The sequence below is a fragment of the Toxorhynchites rutilus genome, chromosome 1 (genome assembly GCF_029784135.1).
Source record: "Toxorhynchites rutilus septentrionalis strain SRP chromosome 1, ASM2978413v1, whole genome shotgun sequence".
Taxonomy (NCBI): domain Eukaryota; kingdom Metazoa; phylum Arthropoda; class Insecta; order Diptera; family Culicidae; genus Toxorhynchites; species Toxorhynchites rutilus.
This window is the reverse complement of record NC_073744.1, coordinates 13,147,223-13,175,166: the sequence shown is the minus strand read 5'-3', so window position 1 is coordinate 13,175,166 and position 27,944 is coordinate 13,147,223. Positions and strand designations below refer to the sequence as shown.

The following is a 27,944-nucleotide window of genomic DNA, read 5'->3' as shown; positions in this document are numbered from 1 at the left end:
GGGCGTTGCTGATTAATGGTCAGCTGCATCCCAATAGGAGGTATCCCGTGTCGGGCACACGTACAGAGCATCGAAGACTGCAACATACTTTTACATAATTTTACATCCTCGAAAGCTATCCAAATGTTAGCATTATGTTCATAAAATTTATCAGGTGGTTAGATTAAAAACGATGTACATTGAAAAAAAAAACTCTTAGATCGAAAAAATCGAAGGAAAAAGATCGATCTTTACGATTTTTCCGGGTACAAAGAATCGATCCAAAAAATCGGAAATCGAAATGGAAAAGATCGATCTTCTGAAAATCGATCCAAGATCGCCCAATCCTAATGCGGATCGTTAACTTGTTTAGCTTCAAGCGCAAGATAGCAGCATGAAACATAAATCGGATATGACATCAAAACGAATGATAGTGTTTTCAGATCCAAAGTATGCTCATGAGCATACTTGATAATAACGAAGTAAATACTTGATGAATGCTGTTTTATTCATACGAAATCAGCTAAACATCCATTTTCGAAAAGTAAATACTTTGTTGTTTCTTTTTTTCATACCAGACGTAGTAAAAACTTAATCTCACTGCTAGACTGCTCGAATGAAGTAAAGTAAAGGTGAATTTTGTTTTTATTCATACGGCCTATTGTCTGTAATCAATGATTTGAAGCACAATGCCGAGCATGATTTTATAAGAAAAATCCTCGCTCAAAGCGCTACTGCTCAAAGGGGAGAAACAAGTCATATGGTGCAACGTGCAAGCTTTTCTCCTTTGATAACTGAAAATTGGGCCAGAACGTATCCTTTTCCACACACACACACATGCTTTCATTACCACACGTGTTACACCGATCTAGCGGCAGCAAATTCTGAACGCGCAACACAAAACTTCAGAGGGAGGCGATGGGTGCGCGTGCCAGATGGTGACTCCTTGGCGTCTTCTATTTTTTTCTTGCGCGCTTCGGGTGTTCCAAATTTAGTCGTTTTTCGCCACAGGTTATGGCAAATGCTTGAACAAAAAAGTTGTGAGTGCAGTACTCCAGTATTGCACAGCTTAGTCACATGTATTCTTTTGCAAGAACATTGGATGGAATGGACACACAAATGACCGTGTTATAGCTCGATCTCGCTAATATTTATTTTCCTTCTCGAAAAGACAGCATGTGTTGCATAACATTGCTGAAGGTTCTCAGTCCTTTCGAAAAAAAGACAGGAAAAAAAGAAGGCTTCCATCGGAAATAGGTTTTGAGTGTATATTCATAAAAAACATATTTTTTGATTCGTTTATCAAACAAGTGTTCCAATTTGTCTGTTTGTGAGGATATTGATTAAGCTTACTTCCTTTAATTTTTCCTTGCCTTCTTTCCACGCAGCTCCGATATGTTTTGCTCTTCGTTCTTTCGCGTCGTTTTTTCAATGTTAAAGACTGTATCCTTCCTCCCATCTTCCCGTTTATATACTTCAACATTGACAACACGGAAGCTCTATGTATTAAATAACATGCCCGCTTGTGATTGGCCCAGTGGCACGTGGTCCATCTTTTCCCCTTATTTTCCACCAATCATTTGTGCTTCCCCTCTCTCGTGCATTGTTTTATTTCCTACCGGCATTTCGTTTTCCACAACGTTCCCGGAGAGAATCACATTTTGCTCACTCTCTTCTCCGTGAGGCTGTGCGATCTCTTGATCTTTTGTGGAGGGGATGAAAACCACACGCAATTTGCTGGACGATATAAAACCGGCCGACAGGATAAAATTCTCATTCAGTCTTTGAAGCGTGAGTTTGTAGATCCAAGTTTGATCCTCCTGTGAAACCATTCCGTGTGAGAAAGTGAAACTAGGAAACGAGCAATATGACAACAGACTTTAGTCGCAATCAGTTCAATTACTATTACGGTCAGCAGTCGACCAGTGTGCACGTAAAAATGGAAACCCACGAGTCCCATCTGGGAGCAGAGGATTACTACGGCAGCTTTCCGGTGCTCAACACACAAGCGATGGCACTATCGAACATGATTATGGTTCCGAGCTACGACTCTCCGGTGAACTATCCGGAAAGCTGGATGACTCCTTCGCCTTCCAGTTTTGGTTCTGAGAGTCCCGATTACTACTCGGCCAGTTCACCTACCATTGTCGACGTCGAGGAGTGCAAAGAGAATCTGATGAAGCAGACAGTGCAATCATCTATGCTTCCGCTATCGCCCCCGATGCTGCCAACGTTAGCCATTACCAGCACCACAACTGCACTTCCGGTTAAGAAGCGCCAATACCGTCGCGCACCGAAAACGAAGCCGGACTCGCTAACCATGGAAACCCAAGCAACGTCAGCCGCGGATCTTTCCTGCAACACATTGTTCCACTCCAAGCCGACCACCGCTTCGTCTGTGTTCACCGGACATCACGATTCCGCGGGGGCACTGCAGGCCACCACAGTCGGCAAGAGGAAACGCAAGCTGGTCTCGCCCCAGATCAAGAAGAAACGTCGTCTGGCGGCCAATGCCCGCGAGCGGAAGCGCATGCAGAGCCTCAACGATGCGTTCGATCGGCTGCGACAGTATCTACCCAGTCTGGGCAACGATCGGCAGTTGTCGAAGCACGAGACGCTCCAAATGGCCCAGTCCTACATTACGGCTCTCTACGATTTGCTGCAGTAAGCTGCGGGAGCGACTCCTGTGGAACAACCCGAGTGATTCTTAGTCAGTAGTCAGTAGTTGCATTTGTTCTGCATTTCGTTAGGGTAAGCAATCGATTGTACATTTTTTTTTTTCGTGGGGACAAGATCAAGAGGCTTCTGCTAGCGGACGTGGCTCGTGGCCTGAGGGCTCCAACTTTTGTGCCAATTCAGTTGCTTGAGATATAAGAATGTTAGAATGTTTATGTTTCCGATACTCATTGTACTATAGTTAGTGGTTAAGTTTTAGCAAAGAAGTTTAAATTATTTTATCGGTCGAGCTGGGGATAGAATTATGCGTTAAACACACTGAACATTATTTGTTGGAATTAAAGCATTTAAAATGAACACTATTGCGTTCCTCATATTATATCACATACCTCATCCTAATGCGCTGGTTGTTAAAGAAGCATCAATTAATCACTGTTTATTCTAGATTTTTATTTGTGACATTATTCAGTCGATAAAGGTCCTAATATTCTTCTAGATTTTTCCAACTCATCCGATCTGAGATACTTAACCCTTTAACGGGCCATGAGAACTAGGCAAGAGATCGACTTCAACTTCAGAGAACATAATCCTCACATGAGGAAGAACACATATTTGCCTTTGAAAAGTTTTTAGCTATTGAAACAGTTGAAAAAATTGGATAGTTGCCACTGCCCGTTAACCCCAAAACCATTTCACCTTTTTGCGCCTTTGGTTATGCAAAAATCAAAACAATATTTCTAGTGCAGCGATACCGAATATTTCAGCGATTTACAATATTTCTAATGCAGCGAAAAATACTGTTTTTTTATATAGAGTTTCAGAGAAAAAATAAAATTTGAAATTTTCATCAAATACACCATTTATTTTATTGAAAAAAGTGCATGATCTCACACAGTAGATCCCGAATAGTACTTTTACAGTGAAAAACTTTTCAACATGATTCATTTTCAACCAATTTAAACAGAATTCTTCGCCACGCTCGAAAATCGTTGTTTTGTTACATAAAAAATTACCCCCGAATTAATATCGTACATCTTTAGCATTCCAAAAAAAAAAATTGGAGTATTGCCAGATACCTTTAAAAGGTTTTGGCTAAAGGGTGTGTCACATCAAATTGCATCACGGAAAAAACGCTGTAGAAATTTAATTTTTAGGAATTATATCTTCAGCTTTCGCTTATAATCAGATAAGAGTGTATAGATCACGTTGGCCATGCTTCACTGTCAATTTTTCGTAAATTTGGAAAAATGTCGTCGAACGAAAAAGAGCGTCGTGAATTAATCCTGTGCACTCATTTCGAGAATCCGGAGTTGTCACATCGGGACATCGGTAAGATGCTGGGAATCGTCCAATCCACGGTCAGCAGAGTACTAAAACGATACTTCGAGAACCTAACCATCGACCGGAAGGTGAAGAACGGCAAAAATGGATGCTCCGTCAGTGAAAAAGATCACAAGCGCGTAGTTAAGCAGTTTAGACGTGATCCGAGAAGTTCGGTCCGGGATGTCGCCAATAAGCTGAATTTGTCAAGTTCATTCGTCCAGCGGACCAAGCAGCGGGAGGGCCTGCGTACATACAAGGTTCAGAAGGCTTCTAACCGCGACGAAAGGCAAAACATGGTGGGGAAGACGCGAGCCCGGAAGCTGTACACCGAAATGCTGACGAAGCCGCATTGCCTGGTAATGGACGACGAAACCTACGTCAAAGCGGACTTTCGTCAGCTGCCGGGCCTGTTGTTCTTCTCCGCAGAGGACAAATTCAGCGTTCCGGAGGAGATTCGCAAGCAGAAACTATCCAAGTTTGCCAAAAAGTACATGGTGTGGCAAGCGATCTGCTCTTGCGGAAGGCGGAGCGCCCCCTTCGTGATGACCGGCACGGTAAACGGGCAGGTTTACCTTAAGGAGTGCCTACAGAAGCGCTTACTACCACTATTGAAGCAGCACGAGGGCCCTTATCGTGGCCTGGATGGAGGAACACTGCGAACATTTCGAAGGAGCGAGCATCATGGAGGAAGCCATCGACAAACTGGTGCATACCCCACGAGAGTAGCTGTGACGGAGTGCGCGTTATGTTGGAGGGCACTACCTAATCGGCGCTCCGTTGGGAAGAGAAATCCTGCGAGGGTGACTGTGACGGGGCGGGCGTTAAGTTGGAGGGCGCTTCCTAATCGGTGCACGTCTCGACGGGTAAATGAATGCCTGCAAAATGGTCATAAGCGCAGTGGAGAGCAACGAATGGTGAATGAGAATATAGAGAAAAAGGAAAGGATCAACGCTAGTTTGCGTTGAAAACTCGTGAAGTGCATGAGCACAGCCGCCCCCTGAAGTAGTCGCCTAGATGTGGTCTCGGGGGGAATGAGGCTACGAGTAGAGGGCTTGGTTTTTGTGGGTGCGATCCCCACTCGACGTCTGGGTTATCCCTTCCCAGATAAGGCTGGAAGAGCGTTCCTCACCCCTATAAAAAAAAAAAAAAAAAAAAAAAACTTGAAGTGAGCTCTTAGTTCTGACAACACAGGCATCGTCTGTTTAGCAATCACGTGAGCTGGGCACTCGGTACATTTTCCGCCATCTCAGGCAGTCGCCTTTCGGCTTCGGGCGGTCTCCGATTATCGCGCGGACGGTTCAGGGACACCCTTTTTGCCGATCTTGCCAGGAGCGAGAATTAAACTCGGAATAATCGGAAACCACCTTGAACCGAAATATATTCAGAAGCTCTGCGTGGGAATTAAGTGACACTAAAGTTGCACGTTTGCAATTCCCACCGTGTGTGAAATATTTCAAGCAGAATTCAAATTCTAATGCTCCATGGTAAACTGTAGGTTGGCTTGAATGATAGCAAAATTGAAACTTGTTGCCAGAAACAACGATTTATTTTTCAATTGATGCAACTCAATACTTTGGTTGCTATAGGGCAAGAGTGGCCAAACTTTTGGGCATTACGGGCGATTAATTTTTCAAATGTTAGGCGGCGGTCTACCAGCTTTGACTGTATCAAACAGTCATAAGAAAATTAACACTCCTTTACTCGCGCATTGGTCTGTCAGACCGAGAAATCAATAATTCGTTTATTTCTTAGAAGATATCAACACTACGACTTTGCGATTCTCTCTAGCTTCGTTATTCGTCGTTCGTCGTCGTTTAGCGTATCGCATGTGTTGGTATAAAGGGGACGTGTGCCACTTTTTTAACACTTTCGGTCTGACACACCGACGCGAGTATAGAAGTAACTTTTTTGGACAAGTGCCTTTTTTCATATTCTAGAATATTGTTGAATGAAATGTATAAATTAATGTTAGTGGCATGAAATATTTATTGAATATAATGCATAAGATTATTACCGGACTATCCTTATTTAATTTCAGTCCCTTTTGTAAATGGATTGAACGGATCCATATATTAACAATTCGTCGATATATTTAGATTCATACGTTCAAAAGCAAAATATAAATGTTTGATTTTCGTATAGTTATTCGCCAAATATAATGGTCATACATATACACACTTGCGAAAGAACTTCACTTGTGGAAGAATTGTAAACAGTAAATTATAAACTAATCGGTAGCTTGTGGCAATTTTTAACAGTTACAGTTTTGGGAGATTTTTTTAAAAATTGTCCATTATAAAAAAAATCGACAAGAAAACAAGAAAAAGATAAGGAAGTTCCCAGAAATCCTTTCATATCTTCTTTTTATGCCCCATCTAAAAAAAGGCATTAATTCTTAGTTTACCAGGAAAACAGAGACAAATAATATTAGAAATATGCAAACTTTATATTCCAGAACCTTTGTCATCTGGTAATTATCTAGAAGGTCGTTATACATTCTTCTGTTCGATAAAAGTCCCGAAAAACACGCAACAACTGCATGAAATGTAAAAATATGTTTGTTTCGAGCATGCAGTTATGCTATGTTCATAATAAAGACGAAAACACATACTTTTTTGAGTTTTTTCATTCAATCATACCCTCTTCTTCAAATAAATGCCAATAAAGCTTGAAAAATAGCCAATGTCAACATTACAGAGAGGTTCAACTTTCGGTCTGTGACACCGTGCGCGAGTATACGCGTTATGATTCTGCACGCGAGTACAGGAGGGTTAATGTAGTACTAGAGAATAAAGAGTTTTAACCCTCCTGTACTCGCGCGTAAAATCATAACCCGTATAGTAGTGCACGGTATCACAGACTTTGTTTGTCTCTGTAATTTTGCTATTCTGTATAACGCCTATATATTTGTATTTATTTTAAGGAAAAGATTTAATTGAATGAAAAAACTCCACAAAATATTTTTTATTTAAGTTCATTAAGTTTCAATAGTGATTCCCGTTTCAAGCGTCAATGTATAGCAATGTGTGCATGACCTATCGGTTGCCAGTTTAGTGGAGGGATTGCGAAATTCGTGAAACTTGTCTACAGTTGCGCAAAGAAATGGGATGATTCATCAAGGTTTATATGATGCGCGTGTGTATCTCATGTAGTTTTCCAACTGTTGCATTCTGTTGCATTTGGCTATCATGAGAATGGCGTAAAAATGTGAGCTGTGGTTGAGAAGCGGAGGTGAAAAAATTGTGAACATGACCCGTCGTGGAGAGACTGACAGCTTTTCCGGAGAGGAGAAATATTTGGGAGCGTGAGTGGAAAAGTGAACGCATCCACATCTGACAGCTGGTGATCAGCCTACTGTGCACAAGGGGAGCACCAAACAAGATGAGTAAAAATAATCACTTCGTTCATAAGATTGAAAATTTTAAAATCTTTTTGGAATTTGAAATTCGGAATTTGGTTTGTGCTTATGGGAGAAGAGATAGTTAAAACACTCTCACTCCTGTGGGTTCTCCCCATTATCATTTAAAATTGAATCACAATTTATCAAAATAATTGTTTCCATACAGCTAAAAATGAGGCAACAATCGAGAGGCTGAAATGCATTAGCAACATTCTGCAGTTTGGTGTCGTGTAGTTTAACAAACCAATTCTTTCAGCAGATACTAATTGCATTAAGTAATAGTATTATTCAGTTATAGTTATAGTTATAGTTATAGTTATAATTATAGTTATAGTTATAGTTATAGTTATAGTTATAGTTATAGTTATAGTTATAGTTATAGTTATAGTTATAGTTATAGTTATAGTTATAGTTATAGTTATAGTTATAGTTATAGTTATAGTTATAGTTATAGTTATAGTTATAGTTATAGTTATAGTTATAGTTATAGTTATAGTTATAGTTATAGTTAAAGTTATAGTTATAGTTATAGTTATAGTTATAGTTATAGTTATAGTTATAGTTATAGTTATAGTTATAGTTATAGTTATAGTTATAGTTATAGTTATAGTTATAGTTATAGTTATAGTTATAGTTATAGTTATAGTTATAGTTATAGTTATAGTTATAGTTATAGTTATAGTTATAGTTATAGTTATAGTTATAGTTATAGTTATAGTTATAGTTATAGTTATAGTTATAGTTATAGTTATAGTTATAGTTATAGTTATAGTTATAGTTATAGTTATAGTTATAGTTATAGTTATAGTTATAGTTATAGTTATAGTTATAGTTATAGTTATAGTTATAGTTATAGTTATAGTTATAGTTATAGTTATAGTTATAGTTATAGTTATAGTTATAGTTATAGTTATAGTTATAGTTATAGTTATAGTTATAGTTATAGTTATAGTTATAGTTATAGTTATAGTTATAGTTATAGTTATAGTTATAGTTATAGTTATAGTTATAGTTATAGTTATAGTTATAGTTATAGTTATAGTTATAGTTATAGTTATAGTTATAGTTATAGTTATAGTTATAGTTATAGTTATAGTTATAGTTATAGTTATAGTTATAGTTATAGTTATAGTTATAGTTATAGTTATAGTTATAGTTATAGTTATAGTTATAGTTATAGTTATAGTTATAGTTATAGTTATAGTTATAGTTATAGTTATAGTTATAGTTATAGTTATAGTTATAGTTATAGTTATAGTTATAGTTATAGTTATAGTTATAGTTATAGTTATAGTTATAGTTGCCGATGATCTAGTCATAATGATACGAGGCAAGTTCGACGACGTGATATCGAGCAGAATGCAGATGGCCTTAAACCTTACACAAACTTGGTGTACCACAGAAGGTCTGAGCATAAATCCCTTAAAAAACAACAATTGTTCCATTCACCAAAAAGAAAAAACAGCATCTGCAGTCTTTATATCTTGGGGGAGTGGAAATAAAATGCAGCGCTTCAGTGAAATATCTAGCTGTTATCCTAGATGCTAAACTCAACTGGAATGCGCACTTAGATGCAATAATCAGTAAGGCCAATACAGCCCTATGGGCATGTTCTAAAATGATAGGAAGAACATGGGGTCTTAAACCAAAAATGGTAATGTGGGGCTACACTGCCATTGTGCGGCCTAGAATAACCTATGCCTCATTAGTCTGGTGGCCAAAGACCAAGGAGACTGTAGCTACAAAAAAGCTAAACAAACTCCAACGACTAGCATGCATTGCAATTACTGGAGCAATGCGAAACACACCCTCGAAGGCACTGGAGGCTATCCTTCACTTACTACCTCTGAACCAACATGTTCAGCTAGAGGCTAAGAAAAGCGCTCTAAAGCTTAAACATTGGAAAAAAATACTAGACGGAGACAAAATTGGTCACTTGGGCATCCTGAATCTCTTACCCGTAGGACCATCCTCAGAGATGAACAGTGGTTGGATGGAACCTAGGACTAACTACGACATTCCATACAGTGTAATCGAACCTTCTCGTTCAATATGGGATGAAGGCGGTCCCAGTGTTCGTAATGGTTCAATCATGTTCTACACTGATTGGTCAAAAATGGGAATCAGAACAGGTGCTGGAGTGTATGGTCCCAGAACAAAAATCTCTGTAGCTATGGGAAACTGGCCAACAGTTTTTCAAGCTGAAATAGCTGCGATAATAGAATGCTCAAATGTCTGCCTTAAAAGAAAATATAGACATGCTAACATTTGCATATTCTCAGACAGTCAAGCGGCACTTAAAGCTCTAAATGCTTTTAAATGCTCCTCAAAAATTGTCTGGGAATGCATTCTCCTCTTACGGCAACTAAGTCGGATAAGTTCGGTACAACTGTACTGGATTCCTGGCCATTGTGGAATAGAGGGAAACGAGCGAGCAGATGAACTTGCCAGGAACGGCTCAAGCTCACCTTTCACTGGTCCAGAACCATTCTGTGGAATATCTGACTGTGTGTTGAAAGGTGAGCTGAAGAACTGGGAAGACCGGGAAGTGTTAGCCTAAGTGGTGCGGACTCAATCCACTTCATTCTCAAGCAAATTCATGCATGTTTTCAAGCGATTTCTTGCAATAAATTCTCAGACCACCGGAGATGCCAGATTTACAAATATGTTTGTAAATTTACAGACATATCCGTAAAACATTCATCACATCTATTCATCACATTAAAAATATTTGACTCACCATATGACATTTTTCCATAGTTTTAATACAGAAAAGTTATTATATTTAGTATATATCAATACACATGACGTTAGACCAGCGATACTCAACTTGCGGCCCAGCAGTCCTTCTGGTTGGCCCATCTGGTGTGTATGAACTTTTGCCTTGACATCATTGCAGACGAAAGAGAGGATACGGTTATTCACAATTAATGAAAAATTGCATTCTCTGCAGGTAAGGAAAAATCTTGAACGAAAATTGTCTCTGATAAATATTTTCTGTTCTAGATAAGATTGTTTTGCTGAAATGCAAGGAGATTTATTGAAAAATAGTTAAGTTAGGGTCAGGACTATGTCTTCCAAGTATTTAAACAACATCGAATAAAAATTTTCATTCTATTTTTAACAACTTACATTTGCTTTCGGGTCTGCTTATGACGAAATATGGGTTACTGTTCGATATTGTTTCGACAGACATGGTTCATGGCCGTGTGGTGATCTAAAACTTGTATAGCCTTGCATGGCGGATGGAAAGTATACACTGCATTTTCTTATAAATTTCATCAACTGCCTGACCGCAAGCCTTGGTGGATGTCGAATATATCAACGGTGAAATACTGTTTTTTATAAAAATTAACAACGCGTATGTATGTGTATGTATGTATGTGTAGATCGTTGAAACATTTAAACACATTACAGGACATAAGTTATTAAGTGGTCCGAAAAATAATTTTTTTCCACTTTTTCCCAAAAATGACAAATGAAAATTATTAACTTTTGAATCACTGAATCGATTTAGATGATCGACATATAAAATTGACCTAGCCTTTTATTAAAAAATATTTAACTTGCAAAAAAAATAATTATATTTTAGTAATTATTGATTTTAGTCGTTTTTTATTTTTTTATGACTTTCGACTAGAGGGCGCTATATTTTTTTATATTTTTTCTTGAAAGCTGAGGATTTTTTACACAACATATCTCGATATCAGGGTTGCTATTTTTTCGTTTTTTAGATATGATTTAAAAAAAAATCATTTTTCCACATTTGTCCAAAAATAACTTTCTGCAAAAAATCATAACATTTGAACTACTGAACCGATTTAGATGATCGATATATTAAATTGAAGCCAATAAGCAAAATTCACACTTGCGAGAAGATTGGATTCTAGTAGCATAGGTCTAGTTTAGTCACATATGAATATTGATCGAAGACTTAAAACATGTTAAATTTACAAAATTCTAACTTAAAAACGATAATTATAGCATCTCTGATATCGAGATATGTTAGGTAAATAATCCTCAGCTTTCCATAAAAAATATAAAAAAATATAGCGCGCCTATCTTTAACCGAGAAAACTATGAAAAACTAACTAAATCAATAATTACAAAAACAAAATTAAATTTTTTGCGCAAAAGTAATATTTTTTCAAAGAAAAATAACTCGTAAGCTTCAATTTGATATGTCGATGATATGAATCGGTCCAATAGTTTGAAAGTTATGACTTTTTGTAGTGGGAAAAATGGGGAAACATTGTTTTTCGAACCATCGATTAGTTTTGAAAAATCATATTTCAAAAACGCAAAAAATAGCATCTCTGATATCAAGATATTTTATGTAAAAAATTCTCAGCTTTCAATCCATATTAAAAATAGGATCCATATTATATGCAAGTTAAATATTTCTCAATTAAAGCTCATTGGCTTAAATTTGATATGTCGATCATCTAAATCGGTTTAGTGGTTCGAAAGTTATAAATTTTTGATAAAAGTCATTTGGGAAAAAGTGGAAAAAAATGATTTTTGGGATCACCCTAAAATGGAAATGGGCACCCTAATGACAAATTAAAAAAATACGAGTTTAATGTTTTGCGATAAAGAACAAAATTACCACTTTTGACGAAGATCTGAGAACCACTATATTAGTTTGGCATGGAATGGCTGTATATATATACAGAATACAATCTTACGTGCATCGTGATGTACAAAGTATTAATGAATATGTGAAAATTAACGTTAAAAGACATTTCTATAGATCTGCACACTTTTACAGACTTTTCCACATTTTTAACAGACATTCACATGTTTTTACAGACTTTTTTTAAAAATCATCTGGCAGCTCTTCCTTCCACTTTTTATCGAATATTTCCAAATCGCAGGAGTAAACATTTACGTGACTCTGACTTTGTTTGTTTTTATTACGTTCGGAAAAACGTTATGACAAAGAGAGGGGACATTAAAAATACGTTGCTCAGTGAAAGGCTGAGATGCTCTTTCAGAGATGCAATGGTTAATTAAACAATTGACGGAAATATGTAGTTCGTTCATTTTATAATTTTATTTATTTTTGCCCTTGACAACAATACCTCTTTTATAGTGTTGATTATCATAAGAAAAATAACACTCCTGATCGTTGGATCTCTTTTGACATTTCAATTGGATCTTTTTTGACAGCCGTTTTGATTCAGTCCGCACTACCTAGGTGTTAGCCAACTGGTTGGCGGTACAACTTAACCAGTCAAAAAATTTATCACGCCGAGTATTAAAATTACTCAACAATTGCTGAGTCTTAATAAGAAAGACTTAGGCACAATCACAGGCCTTATAACAGGACACTGTCCGAGTAACTACCATCTCAAAAACAAAGGTTTAGTGCAAGATGATATTTGTCGTTTTTGTAATACCGAAAGCGAAACCTCGGAACATTTGCTCTGTAATTGTGGAGCTCTAACTAGACGCAGACTTCAATACCTTGATAAGGCTATTCTGGAGCCCAAGGAAATTTGGTCTGCGTCGCCGATCAGGATTATAAAATTTATCAAACAGAGTATTCCTGATTGGCACCTATCTCGCTATAGCTTTCAGTCTACTTCTTCATCAATAAGCAGTAGGTAAGCTTGAAGCGGAGTACAAAAAAATGGGATATACCACAATAGTCCAGAATAATGGATGCAGTGTTAAAATAGTTATAGTTATAGTTATAGTTATAGTTATAGTTATAGTTATAGTTATAGTTATAGTTATAGTTATAGTTATAGTTATAGTTATAGTTATAGTTATAGTTATAGTTATAGTTATAGTTATAGTTATAGTTATAGTTATAGTTATAGTTATAGTTATAGTTATAGTTATAGTTATAGTTATAGTTATAGTTATAGTTATAGTTATAGTTATAGTTATAGTTATAGTTATAGTTATAGTTATAGTTATAGTTATAGTTATAGTTATAGTTATAGTTATAGTTATAGTTATAGTTATAGTTATAGTTATAGTTATAGTTATAGTTATAGTTATAGTTATAGTTATAGTTATAGTTATAGTTATAGTTATAGTTATAGTTATAGTTATAGTTATAGTTATAGTTATAGTTATAGTTATAGTTATAGTTATAGTTATAGTTATAGTTATAGTTATAGTTATAGTTATAGTTATAGTTATAGTTATAGTTATAGTTATAGTTATAGTTATAGTTATAGTTATAGTTATAGTTATAGTTATAGTTATAGTTATAGTTATAGTTATAGTTATAGTTATAGTTATAGTTATAGTTATAGTTATAGTTATAGTTATAGTTATAGTTATAGTTATAGTTATAGTTATAGTTATAGTTATAGTTATAGTTATAGTTATAGTTATAGTTATAGTTATAGTTATAGTTATAGTTATAGTTATAGTTATAGTTATAGTTATAGTTATAGTTATAGTTATAGTTATAGTTATAGTTATAGTTATAGTTATAGTTATAGTTATAGTTATAGTTATAGTTATAGTTATAGTTATAGTTATAGTTATAGTTATAGTTATAGTTATAGTTATAGTTATAGTTATAGTTATAGTTATAGTTATAGTTATAGTTATAGTTATAGTTATAGTTATAGTTATAGTTATAGTTATAGTTATAGTTATAGTTATAGTTATAGTTATAGTTATAGTTATAGTTATAGTTATAGTTATAGTTATAGTTATAGTTATAGTTATAGTTATAGTTATAGTTATAGTTATAGTTATAGTTATAGTTATAGTTATAGTTATAGTTATAGTTATAGTTATAGTTATAGTTATAGTTATAGTTATAGTTATAGTTATAGTTATAGTTATAGTTATAGTTATAGTTATAGTTATAGTTATAGTTATAGTTATAGTTATAGTTATAGTTATAGTTATAGTTATAGTTATAGTTATAGTTATAGTTATAGTTATAGTTATAGTTGCCGATGATCTAGTCATAATGATACGAGGCAAGTTCGACGACGTGATATCGAGCAGAATGCAGATGGCCTTAAACCTTACACAAACTTGGTGTACCACAGAAGGTCTGAGCATAAATCCCTTAAAAAACAACAATTGTTCCATTCACCAAAAAGAAAAAACAGCATCTGCAGTCTTTATATCTTGGGGGAGTGGAAATAAAATGCAGCGCTTCAGTGAAATATCTAGCTGTTATCCTAGATGCTAAACTCAACTGGAATGCGCACTTAGATGCAATAATCAGTAAGGCCAATACAGCCCTATGGGCATGTTCTAAAATGATAGGAAGAACATGGGGTCTTAAACCAAAAATGGTAATGTGGGGCTACACTGCCATTGTGCGGCCTAGAATAACCTATGCCTCATTAGTCTGGTGGCCAAAGACCAAGGAGACTGTAGCTACAAAAAAGCTAAACAAACTCCAACGACTAGCATGCATTGCAATTACTGGAGCAATGCGAAACACACCCTCGAAGGCACTGGAGGCTATCCTTCACTTACTACCTCTGAACCAACATGTTCAGCTAGAGGCTAAGAAAAGCGCTCTAAAGCTTAAACATTGGAAAAAAATACTAGACGGAGACAAAATTGGTCACTTGGGCATCCTGAATCTCTTACCCGTAGGACCATCCTCAGAGATGAACAGTGGTTGGATGGAACCTAGGACTAACTACGACATTCCATACAGTGTAATCGAACCTTCTCGTTCAATATGGGATGAAGGCGGTCCCAGTGTTCGTAATGGTTCAATCATGTTCTACACTGATTGGTCAAAAATGGGAATCAGAACAGGTGCTGGAGTGTATGGTCCCAGAACAAAAATCTCTGTAGCTATGGGAAACTGGCCAACAGTTTTTCAAGCTGAAATAGCTGCGATAATAGAATGCTCAAATGTCTGCCTTAAAAGAAAATATAGACATGCTAACATTTGCATATTCTCAGACAGTCAAGCGGCACTTAAAGCTCTAAATGCTTTTAAATGCTCCTCAAAAATTGTCTGGGAATGCATTCTCCTCTTACGGCAACTAAGTCGGATAAGTTCGGTACAACTGTACTGGATTCCTGGCCATTGTGGAATAGAGGGAAACGAGCGAGCAGATGAACTTGCCAGGAACGGCTCAAGCTCACCTTTCACTGGTCCAGAACCATTCTGTGGAATATCTGACTGTGTGTTGAAAGGTGAGCTGAAGAACTGGGAAGACCGGGAAGTGTTAGCCTAAGTGGTGCGGACTCAATCCACTTCATTCTCAAGCAAATTCATGCATGTTTTCAAGCGATTTCTTGCAATAAATTCTCAGACCACCGGAGATGCCAGATTTACAAATATGTTTGTAAATTTACAGACATATCCGTAAAACATTCATCACATCTATTCATCACATTAAAAATATTTGACTCACCATATGACATTTTTCCATAGTTTTAATACAGAAAAGTTATTATATTTAGTATATATCAATACACATGACGTTAGACCAGCGATACTCAACTTGCGGCCCAGCAGTCCTTCTGGTTGGCCCATCTGGTGTGTATGAACTTTTGCCTTGACATCATTGCAGACGAAAGAGAGGATACGGTTATTCACAATTAATGAAAAATTGCATTCTCTGCAGGTAAGGAAAAATCTTGAACGAAAATTGTCTCTGATAAATATTTTCTGTTCTAGATAAGATTGTTTTGCTGAAATGCAAGGAGATTTATTGAAAAATAGTTAAGTTAGGGTCAGGACTATGTCTTCCAAGTATTTAAACAACATCGAATAAAAATTTTCATTCTATTTTTAACAACTTACATTTGCTTTCGGGTCTGCTTATGACGAAATATGGGTTACTGTTCGATATTGTTTCGACAGACATGGTTCATGGCCGTGTGGTGATCTAAAACTTGTATAGCCTTGCATGGCGGATGGAAAGTATACACTGCATTTTCTTATAAATTTCATCAACTGCCTGACCGCAAGCCTTGGTGGATGTCGAATATATCAACGGTGAAATACTGTTTTTTATAAAAATTAACAACGCGTATGTATGTGTATGTATGTATGTGTAGATCGTTGAAACATTTAAACACATTACAGGACATAAGTTATTAAGTGGTCCGAAAAATAATTTTTTTCCACTTTTTCCCAAAAATGACAAATGAAAATTATTAACTTTTGAATCACTGAATCGATTTAGATGATCGACATATAAAATTGACCTAGCCTTTTATTAAAAAATATTTAACTTGCAAAAAAAATAATTATATTTTAGTAATTATTGATTTTAGTCGTTTTTTATTTTTTTATGACTTTCGACTAGAGGGCGCTATATTTTTTTATATTTTTTCTTGAAAGCTGAGGATTTTTTACACAACATATCTCGATATCAGGGTTGCTATTTTTTCGTTTTTTAGATATGATTTAAAAAAAAATCATTTTTCCACATTTGTCCAAAAATAACTTTCTGCAAAAAATCATAACATTTGAACTACTGAACCGATTTAGATGATCGATATATTAAATTGAAGCCAATAAGCAAAATTCACACTTGCGAGAAGATTGGATTCTAGTAGCATAGGTCTAGTTTAGTCACATATGAATATTGATCGAAGACTTAAAACATGTTAAATTTACAAAATTCTAACTTAAAAACGATAATTATAGCATCTCTGATATCGAGATATGTTAGGTAAATAATCCTCAGCTTTCCATAAAAAATATAAAAAAATATAGCGCGCCTATCTTTAACCGAGAAAACTATGAAAAACTAACTAAATCAATAATTACAAAAACAAAATTAAATTTTTTGCGCAAAAGTAATATTTTTTCAAAGAAAAATAACTCGTAAGCTTCAATTTGATATGTCGATGATATGAATCGGTCCAATAGTTTGAAAGTTATGACTTTTTGTAGTGGGAAAAATGGGGAAACATTGTTTTTCGAACCATCGATTAGTTTTGAAAAATCATATTTCAAAAACGCAAAAAAATAGCATCTCTGATATCAAGATATTTTATGTAAAAAATTCTCAGCTTTCAATCCATATTAAAAATAGGATCCATATTATATGCAAGTTAAATATTTCTCAATTAAAGCTCATTGGCTTAAATTTGATATGTCGATCATCTAAATCGGTTTAGTGGTTCGAAAGTTATAAATTTTTGATAAAAGTCATTTGGGAAAAAGTGGAAAAAAATGATTTTTGGGATCACCCTAAAATGGAAATGGGCACCCTAATGACAAATTAAAAAAATACGAGTTTAATGTTTTGCGATAAAGAACAAAATTACCACTTTTGACGAAGATCTGAGAACCACTATATTAGTTTGGCATGGAATGGCTGTATATATATACAGAATACAATCTTACGTGCATCGTGATGTACAAAGTATTAATGAATATGTGAAAATTAACGTTAAAAGACATTTCTATAGATCTGCACACTTTTACAGACTTTTCCACATTTTTAACAGACATTCACATGTTTTTACAGACTTTTTTTAAAAATCATCTGGCAGCTCTTCCTTCCACTTTTTATCGAATATTTCCAAATCGCAGGAGTAAACATTTACGTGACTCTGACTTTGTTTGTTTTTATTACGTTCGGAAAAACGTTATGACAAAGAGAGGGGACATTAAAAATACGTTGCTCAGTGAAAGGCTGAGATGCTCTTTCAGAGATGCAATGGTTAATTAAACAATTGACGGAAATATGTAGTTCGTTCATTTTATAATTTTATTTATTTTTGCCCTTGACAACAATACCTCTTTTATAGTGTTGATTATCATAAGAAAAATAACACTCCTGATCGTTGGATCTCTTTTGACATTTCAATTGGATCTTTTTTGACAGCCGTTTTGATTCAGTCCGCACTACCTAGGTGTTAGCCAACTGGTTGGCGGTACAACTTAACCAGTCAAAAAATTTATCACGCCGAGTATTAAAATTACTCAACAATTGCTGAGTCTTAATAAGAAAGACTTAGGCACAATCACAGGCCTTATAACAGGACACTGTCCGAGTAACTACCATCTCAAAAACAAAGGTTTAGTGCAAGATGATATTTGTCGTTTTTGTAATACCGAAAGCGAAACCTCGGAACATTTGCTCTGTAATTGTGGAGCTCTAACTAGACGCAGACTTCAATACCTTGATAAGGCTATTCTGGAGCCCAAGGAAATTTGGTCTGCGTCGCCGATCAGGATTATAAAATTTATCAAACAGAGTATTCCTGATTGGCACCTATCTCGCTATAGCTTTCAGTCTACTTCTTCATCAATAAGCAGTAGGTAAGCTTGAAGCGGAGTACAAAAAAATGGGATATACCACAATAGTCCAGAATAATGGATGCAGTGTTAAAATAGTTATAGTTATAGTTATAGTTATAGTTATAGTTATAGTTATAGTTATAGTTATAGTTATAGTTATAGTTATAGTTATAGTTATAGTTATAGTTATAGTTATAGTTATAGTTATAGTTATAGTTATAGTTATAGTTATAGTTATAGTTATAGTTATAGTTATAGTTATAGTTATAGTTATAGTTATAGTTATAGTTATAGTTATAGTTATAGTTATAGTTATAGTTATAGTTATAGTTATAGTTATAGTTATAGTTATAGTTATAGTTATAGTTATAGTTATAGTTATAGTTATAGTTATAGTTATAGTTATAGTTATAGTTATAGTTATAGTTATAGTTATAGTTATAGTTATAGTTATAGTTATAGTTATAGTTATAGTTATAGTTATAGTTATAGTTATAGTTATAGTTATAGTTATAGTTATAGTTATAGTTATAGTTATAGTTATAGTTATAGTTATAGTTATAGTTATAGTTATAGTTATAGTTATAGTTATAGTTATAGTTATAGTTATAGTTATAGTTATAGTTATAGTTATAGTTATAGTTATAGTTATAGTTATAGTTATAGTTATAGTTATAGTTATAGTTATAGTTATAGTTATAGTTATAGTTATAGTTATAGTTATAGTTATAGTTATAAGATATATCGGTAAATCATTAGTAATAACAAGCTACGCCAGTAACACCGGCTGAGTGTATCCTATGGCTTACCTTCCTATGGCTTAACACATTCCTAAATTCCCGAGACATTTATGAGAGGTCGTAGAGTTCTCTGCATCTCTCTTAAGGTGAAAGTGGAAGCTAGCCACAAATGGCTGCCACAATGGCGCTCATTTCTTTCATCTCCCTCCCTCACCTCTCGCCCGAAAATCAATAATTTTGCGAAACAGTGTGAAGAAAATGATCGTTTTCGCACACTTCCCATCAAGTAATATCAACCAAACTCTAATCGATTACTCACAAGATATTAAATTTTCATCTGCTTTCGCACCGTATAGTGAAGAACGTCGGAAAACTCGAGCAAGTGCTCTGAAAGTTAAATTTTCGTTTTTCAATCTTCTGCAATGGTTTTGTTTGTATTGGTGGAAGCATCGTTATTTTTTCGACACTGATGCCAAACAACATCATCGAAACAGCTATAAAAACCACTCAATAAAATGTTATTCCGGAGTCATAGCGTCCCATGAAAATCAATAGAATAAAATTGTGTTGATATCAATACAATTATTATTTTTACGTTTAATGGGTCTATAATGTAAGTTTTAGCAACTTTAACATTGGGTAAGAAAATTGTATTGCAGAGCTCGGAACACTGCCACGGCTGCCTATGCTTTCAAAAACAGTAAACGGAAAAGTATTAAATTCAATCTAAATGCCTCGGCCAACGAAGAGTTAAGGCTTTCCAACGTGAATATGTGAAAACAATACGATCAACGAAGGAAAATATTAAGGAATTATCAACATCGAGTTACTATGCGGAAGAACTTGTCTGATAAGTGAATTGATCTATTTACGTGTGCTTTGCTCTTCTCTCACAAACACTATTACCCCATTTTTACACGAGGGTTTACCTATACTACTACAATGGCTAGCTTCCACCTTCACCTTAAGTAAATGTTGAACTAACATTCCTTCCCTTTCCTCAGCAGTTGCAAGGACGTGGCCAGGACAATTCTTAACTGTTGGAGAAAGCATATCTTCATCTAAGAGATAATACTAATCATCAGCAACGGATGGAGGCATGTTTTTTAACTTATCAGTTCTGAATTCGTACAACCTACGATATTGTGCAACTTGCTCAATGCTAATGCTAATGCTTCATTAAGTTTCAATAGTCATTCGATTTGATTTTTCAAATGGTACTCATTCGAAACAATTTCACACAATTCCGGGTCATAATAACGTTCGAACCGTTATGGTTTTGCGTGAAGAAGGAGAGTGTAACAAACATTCAAGTGTTTCACTTCCCTTTTCCACGTGAAAGAATATTCTCCAGAGAAGCACTATCAAATAGAAAGATGACGTGCATTAATTAATTTGGAAAAGGGACTTTGGGCTCTTGTTTATAAACACACAACACGGAAAAAAAATGCCCACTCAGCAGGAAGCAAAATTCTCCGCCTATTAATATCATTCGCTCGCAATATCCGGCCCGAACGATGAAAGATGGATAGAATGTACAGGCACTAATCGTAAGGCTTTACCGGGGAGGATCACTTTTCTCGAACAACATCTTACCGTTCGCTGAAGCTATGCGTAAATACCTGTGCAATTTTTCTTGGCTTCCAGATTATTTCGACGTGATAAACATTCTCGAAATGAAAACAAATAAACACTGTCACAGACTGTCATCGAGAAGAACAAGAAAAGGTGATATAATAATTCATCGCCTGCCAGGGGGTCCAATGCGAGCAAAGCCACTGAACAAATTAAAATCCGATCAAAATGATCAATAGCTTACTAGCTTATCGGGTTGAAACCATCATCGGCTGGCAGGAAAAATGTCCCTTCAGCGGCGAAAAGGGTTTGACAAATTTTAACTTTCCCTTTCTCGACCCTTCCCGGAAATATTTTTTTTTCTAGGGATGACAATTGCTACAGGTTGTGTCGCTCTGGGCGACGGTCCGGAGTGTGTACTTAATCCAATTGGGATCGTAATTTGTTGGAGTACGATTACATGGCTACTGAAGCCGATTAACGTCAAACACCACCCCCTCCATATAATCGTGACCTGCTGAGATTTGGTTTGACGGATAAAGAAAAGGAGGGCTAAAGCAAAGGCAAAACACCGACCACAATACGAATGAATGAAATGAATTTACATAATCTGACCACTCATCGCGGAGCTATTGCTGATGAGGCGTGTTGTGGGAGCGAAGAATCTGAAACACTTATCTCGTTTCGTTACTTCATATTCTTGTCGGTTCAACAGTTATGTGGGGGTAAAGAAAAAACAGTACCGTTCTGAATCATATTTCGGACACTTTGTTCTAATATCTTGAAATACTTAATGCACTGATAATATAACTATAAAATTAATATCACAATTTCTTCTTTAGGGTAATCCCTTCGTTTCACTATCATTTCATATGAGAACTACATAATCGGAAAAAAATCTTACAACACTGCTCATTATCGTTTGTGTTTGACGTTTGCTTAGCGTGAGCACGTGTAATTTACCCGTTCATATATATTGAAATTTCTCCCGTGTTTCATCAGTTCTCATCATCGTTGACAGTTTGCTGTGATTGTTTGGTAAGTGTTTCGCAGTTGATTGTAAAATATAATCAAATGTAATGTAATTTTCGTCCAAAAAATTACAAGACAAAGGGTCCGAAATTTGATTTAATGTCCGAAGTTTGATTCCTATTCCCTTCACTTGAAAAGTATTTTATTCGATGATTTTTTATGTTTTCAATCAAATAGGCACCAAAGTAGAAATTTTAAACTAATTTATTGAAAATATCAACCAAATAATATCTGTGCATAAAGTTTAGATCTGTTTTCTGCATCATATTAAGCCTTAAGCTTCCGAAATATGATTCAGAACGGTACCTACATTCTCTCACATTTGTCGGCCTCTACGTTTGGGAGTCGCTCGTTAGATTCGACACTTGAACTCTATGGAATCTAACCGGATTATATTGGAAAATGTGGGGTATGTCTAGACTCTAGACTGTGAATAGCAGATTTCGTGCTTCGTGTTCTTAAACCCACTTTCGCGGTAAGACGTTTGTTTTTATTACGTCATACTCAACTCATAGCGAAGTAACTGACCTTATTTCATAGTTTTGAGAAATAAGGGGCTGTCCACCTACCACGTGGCCAACTTTGGGGGGAGGGGGGTGTAGCTGAGCTGTTTTACGAAAATGTCCACTTTTGTCCACGGTGTGGGGGGAGGGGGTATAGATAATATCCATGTGGACAGGTTAAGTATTTTTTTATGGTAAGTTTCTTCTATGGTATATTCTTAAATGTCTAAGCTAAAGAAATATGAAGAAAAAAATGTTCTTTTCCAAATTTCTAGACTGGAATACCCCTTTAAAGAATGCAACATCGTGCTAATTTCAAATCCGACCAGAATAAGGGCTTATTTTACCTAAAAATACTTGAAGAAACATATCTCAATCTGCAATTCGTTTCTTAAGCGCAACGGAAATACTTGTATGTAACGAATTGTAAAGGGCAAATCATTCACAAGAATGTTGAGTTGAAAAAAATCTTGGCAAGTGAACGGAACTCCGAAGCAGGTTTTCGCCTGAAGGAAGTCATGGCTGGGCCTGGTGGGACTGGAAGAAAATCTTTATCATGAGCTTCTACCAAGCCACTAGTCTCGATGAATTCCAACAAGTACTGCTAGCAGCTGAACGTATTAAAATCACCGATCCAGAACGCTTCTAGAGCACTTCTAAAACTCCACCCGCCTTACTCATCAGATATTGCATCTTCAGATTATTAACTGTTAAGATTCCTGTAAGAACTTCAACTTACTGCATAGCATAAGTTCTAAGAGGATGGAATCCTTAAGTAGTGTGGATGCTGAAATATCCATAAAAAAATGGTGCATCTATAATCGAAAAGATGTAAGGTAAATGATTTTGGTTTGTCCAGTAGAAAATATGATCATGGTTTGTCCACTTTTTTGAATGCTCCAATTCAGCGCACCTGTGTCAAATCAGATATTGGATTGTTTCAAAACATATAAATAAAATTGTCTTTTTCATGGTTTACAGTAGTTTTATAGTTATTTTTACGCATTTACATGTTTTGAAGGATTATAAAATCCAACTTTTATTTATGTCAATGCGCCCCTCATTTGAGCTAACTTTCAATCAATCAGCAGATGATTATTTGGGACGTATTCAGACCTTTTCGGGACTATAATACTTACAAATATTGTAAACATCATGCTTGCACACCATTTGTATCAGATTTACATAGCTTAACCATGTGACCTCAATTCTGATCATGAGTGGATTAATATGATGACAGTAAACTCAAGCAGTGAGAAATTAGATTTTTTTCATTCAAAAATGGTGCTTTCTAAAACCGGACAAACCATGATCATTTTTTGGACAAATCGTTATCAAAGGTGGGCAAACCATGATCATAATTTCTCTTTGAGGAAAAAAAATTATAGTTTCAACGCCTTATGGTAGTAAAGGGTGTGTCACATCAAATTGCACCACGGAAAAAAACGCTGTAGAAATTTAATTTTTAGGAATTATATCTTCAGCTTTCGCTTATAATCAGATAAGAGTGTATAGATCACGTTGGCCATGCTTCACTGTCAATTTTTCGTAAATTTTGGAAAATGTCGTCGAACGAAAAAGAGCGTCGTGAATTAATCCTGCGCACTCATTTCGAGAATCCGGAGTTGTCACATCGGGACATCGGTAAGATGCTGGGAATCGTCCAATCCACGGTCAGCAGAGTACTAAAACGATACTTCGAGAACCTAACCATCGACCGGAAGGTGAAGAACGGCAAAAATGGATGCTCCGTCAGTGAAAAAGATCACAAGCGCGTAGTTAAACAGTTTAGACGTGGTCCGAGAAGTTCGGTCCGGGATGTCGCCAATAAGCTGAATTTGTCAAGTTCATTCGTCCAGCGGACCAAACAGCGGGAGGGCCTGCGTACATACAAGGTTCAGAAGGCTCCTAACCGCGACGAAAGGCAAAACATGGTGGGGAAGACGCGAGCCCGGAAGCTGTACACCGAAATGCTGACGAAGCCGCATTGCCTGGTAATGGACGACGAAACCTACGTCAAAGCGGACTTTCGTCAGCTGCCGGGCCTGTTGTTCTTCTCCGCAGAGGACAAATTCAGCGTTCCGGAGGAGATTCGCAAGCAGAAACTATCCAAGTTTGCCAAAAAGTACATGGTGTGGCAAGCGATCTGCTCTTGCGGAAAGCGGAGCGCCCCCTTCGTGATGACCGGCACGGTAAACGGGCAGGTTTACCTTAAGGAGTGCCTACAGAAGCGCTTGCTACCACTATTGAAGCAGCACGAGGGCCCGTCCATCTTCTGGCCGGATCTCGCTTCGTGCCACTATTCAAAGGACGTGTTGGAGTGGTACGAAGCCAACGGGGTCACCTTCGTGCCAAAGGAAATGAACCCGCCCAACGCGCCGGAGCTTCGCCCAATAGAAGAACCCAAAAGTTGTCAAATCGGAAGCGGACTTCAAGAGAAAATGGATTTCTGTTCAAAAATACTACAACCTGACGTTGTACAGAACCTTATGGACGAGGTAAAGAGGAAGGTGCGAGCATACGGGCTTGGGCTCGAAGTATGAATAAAAAGAAAATGCCAAAAGTTGATTAATAGTTTTTATTTTACTGTCTAAAATTTTCAAAAGGATCGGTCTACTGGGCGAATTTCTACAGCGTTTTTTCCGTGATGCAATTTGATGTGACACACCCTTTATTAGCAATTAGAGACTTGGGGCTTTTCAACAAACCCAAACTCGTATTGATTTTATGTGATTTTCATGAAGAAAAATGGATTTTCACTCACTAGTAGCGTGAAAACATCGTAAATTGGACAAACCGAGATGATCTACCCTATGTCTATAAAAATAAGCTTTTGGTTTTTTCCTTAGAATCGGCACGATTTTTTCCGGACAATATTCAGCATGATTGAACAAATAAGGGTTGTAGGTCAACGGAATCATCGATCACGATGATACGGCAGATGTTTAGTTTTCACTGGGTTCATTCTAGCCGAAGCTGTAAAAGCGAAAGACATTGATGTTTAGACCAGAAAATTATGTTTTCAAACAAAGTGCTTGATTTTATTGTCTGATTTTTTGAAAACTCAAACAGCCAGCCAGTTTTAATAAAAATTATCGAGAGTAGGTTCACAAACGATATTTCTATATGGATGAAGATAACGTAAATGGAACTCGGAAGAAAATAATGAGCTCCCGGACAATGTTGAAAAAAATCGAAGATTTCAAGATTTGTGGTGTTTGTTGATTTGTTACCATTGATAAGGCTATCATTTTTATCAACAAAAACATGGAACAGAAAATAGAAACAAACTTGAAATTAAATTTAAACGATAAAAATAGAATTTTCTTGATTTTTTTCCCAAAACTGGAGGAATGTCCACGTGGACAACAGGGAGAGGGGTATAAGGAATGTCCACGCTTGTCCACGGAGGTGGAGGGGGGTGTCTAAAATTATGCTTTTTCTGTCCACGTGGTATGTGGACAGCCCCTTATTACTCTAGACTGGGTTGCTGGGTTTTGTAGTATCATACACCTGAGATACATCGAACCAATACAGAGAGAGATGACAGTTAGTCATACCTAAATGGATGATATTGGTGAGGAGAAAAAGGAAAAGGGGTTTATACCAGGGACAGACATACAGCTGTACTTGCGTTGTACGTGTACAGCGTTGTACAGGTACCATCGTACCATGACAGACATACTGGTTGTACATTGTACCGTATGTCAAACTGACAATCAGATATTTTTCCAATTTCCACCACATATTTCAATTAAAAGGTTTTTATTTAGTGTCTAAACTATCAAACACAACAAAAAAGTTTCCAATCTGAGTTATTAACTTAAAAGAAAGTCAATGAAAAGAACGTTTATCAAGTGATTTGATTCTGCTTGTTCATGCTACCCACCACTAACCGTCTATGGCGCTGCGCACAGTACAACTGTAGCCATGTACAGCGGTAAAACAGGTCGGTACAGGTACAGCGATTGTACCGAGTTGCTTGCATGGTTCTAGCGCTGTATATGGTGACAGACATACAACTTTCGAAGTACAACGCAAGTACAGCTGTATGTCTGTCATAAGTATTAGATAGTGTTTGAATTGGAAGACAGTGGTGCGAAATAAAAATATGGGGAAATAGGGGTAAGACGGACATGTTAAGGAAAACTTCAATTGTATCTTTGGAAACTCATGTTTTCAAAAATTTAAAAGCAGTTTCTTACAGTTCAAAATATTGATTTTCGAAATAACTGGCAAGAAAGCAATATAAAAAAGAGTTCAATATTCTTCCCTTCACTTTCCATCATGCATTGGATGTGATTATGGATGTGACTGTCCATTAAACAGCGAAGCGAAGAGTGTGAGGGAATTGTTTACAAAAAAAAAAAGCGGGAGGGCGACTGCTGATATGTATGTGCATACACTGTCACAAGCGTTCCATGTTCTTTGGTTTTATACAACCATTTGTTGCCCTCTTTCATCAGAAACTCACGGGTAAGATTCAGAAAGTAGTTATCCAAAACAGAATTGAACATAATTTCAACAAGATCATCGTAATCATTCGTCTCCTTTTGGTTGGCCAGATCATTACAGGAAGTGAAAATATCCTGAATCAATGGCATATCATTTATTATCATTGTCATTCTATTATCAGCGATTAGACTCGCTTGTGCGATCATTTCAAGCCATGATAGTTCCAAAGCCCACTTGAGTATGCTTATATTTTCCGGTTCCGGGACATAAGGAACAGCTCTGTAAGTAGAGGCAAACATTTGGATAGGCACAATCACTCACATAGCCCCTTAACATATCCAGCCGTTCGATTTCCATCAACAAATCACACGTTACGGCTTCTGCGTTATGAACCATATTGTGCGGAACCTAAGACAAGACCAGACAATAGGGGGTCGATTTCGGACCAGTTGCTGATTGGTCAATTTAAAAGGGTTGCCAATAATATTTGTAAATATACTTCTACATAACGTACTCATGGTATGTACTCTCACACTAGTTTTAATGACAAACGATAACAGAAAATAACAATTGTGAAATACGTGAAATACGCAACAATTTAGCTTTACATCATCCAAATCTAATTATTCATGGAATATATACTACGGAAACATATATTAGGGACGTGAAAAAAAAATCTTCAGAAATTTTATCTCATTTGGAAACTTGATATCTAGAGTGGTTCGGCATCCCTGTTGCTCACACTTGGTCGAAGAGAAAGAGTAAGAAGCCAGTTGTCACGTCTTGTCTTAAGGCTGATTTAGACCTAGGTAGTGCGGACTGAATCAAAACGGCTGTCAAAAGAGATCCAACGATCAGGAGTGTTATTTTTCTTATGATAATCAACACTATAAAAGAGGTATTGTTGTCAAGGGCAAAAATAATTAAAATTATAAAATGAACGAACTATATTTTTCCGTCAATTGTTCAATTAACCATTGCATCTCTGAAAGAGCATCTAAGCCTTTCACTGAGAAACGCATTTTTAATGTCCCCTCTCTTTGACA

The 27,944-nt window shown here is 36.1% G+C and overlaps 1 protein-coding gene and 1 pseudogene across 1 annotated transcript; one reads left to right on the top strand and one right to left on the bottom strand.

The window, feature by feature from the left end:
* The first annotated feature begins 1,775 nt into the window (after window positions 1-1,775).
* On the top strand, window positions 1,776-2,969 carry LOC129762688 (protein atonal-like). Its single transcript, XM_055761171.1, has one exon. It carries the CDS (start codon window positions 1,847-1,849, stop codon window positions 2,645-2,647), a length of 801 nt encoding a protein of 266 aa, XP_055617146.1. The 5' UTR covers window positions 1,776-1,846; the 3' UTR covers window positions 2,648-2,969.
* Window positions 2,774-27,294, bottom strand: LOC129765227 (26S proteasome non-ATPase regulatory subunit 2-like; annotated as a pseudogene).
* Window positions 27,295-27,944: the final 650 nt, after the last annotated feature.

Coding starts and splice junctions, on each gene's coding strand:
- LOC129762688 (XM_055761171.1), top strand. CDS start 1,847: ATGACAACAGACTTTAGTCGCAATCAGTTCAATTACTATTACGGTCAG.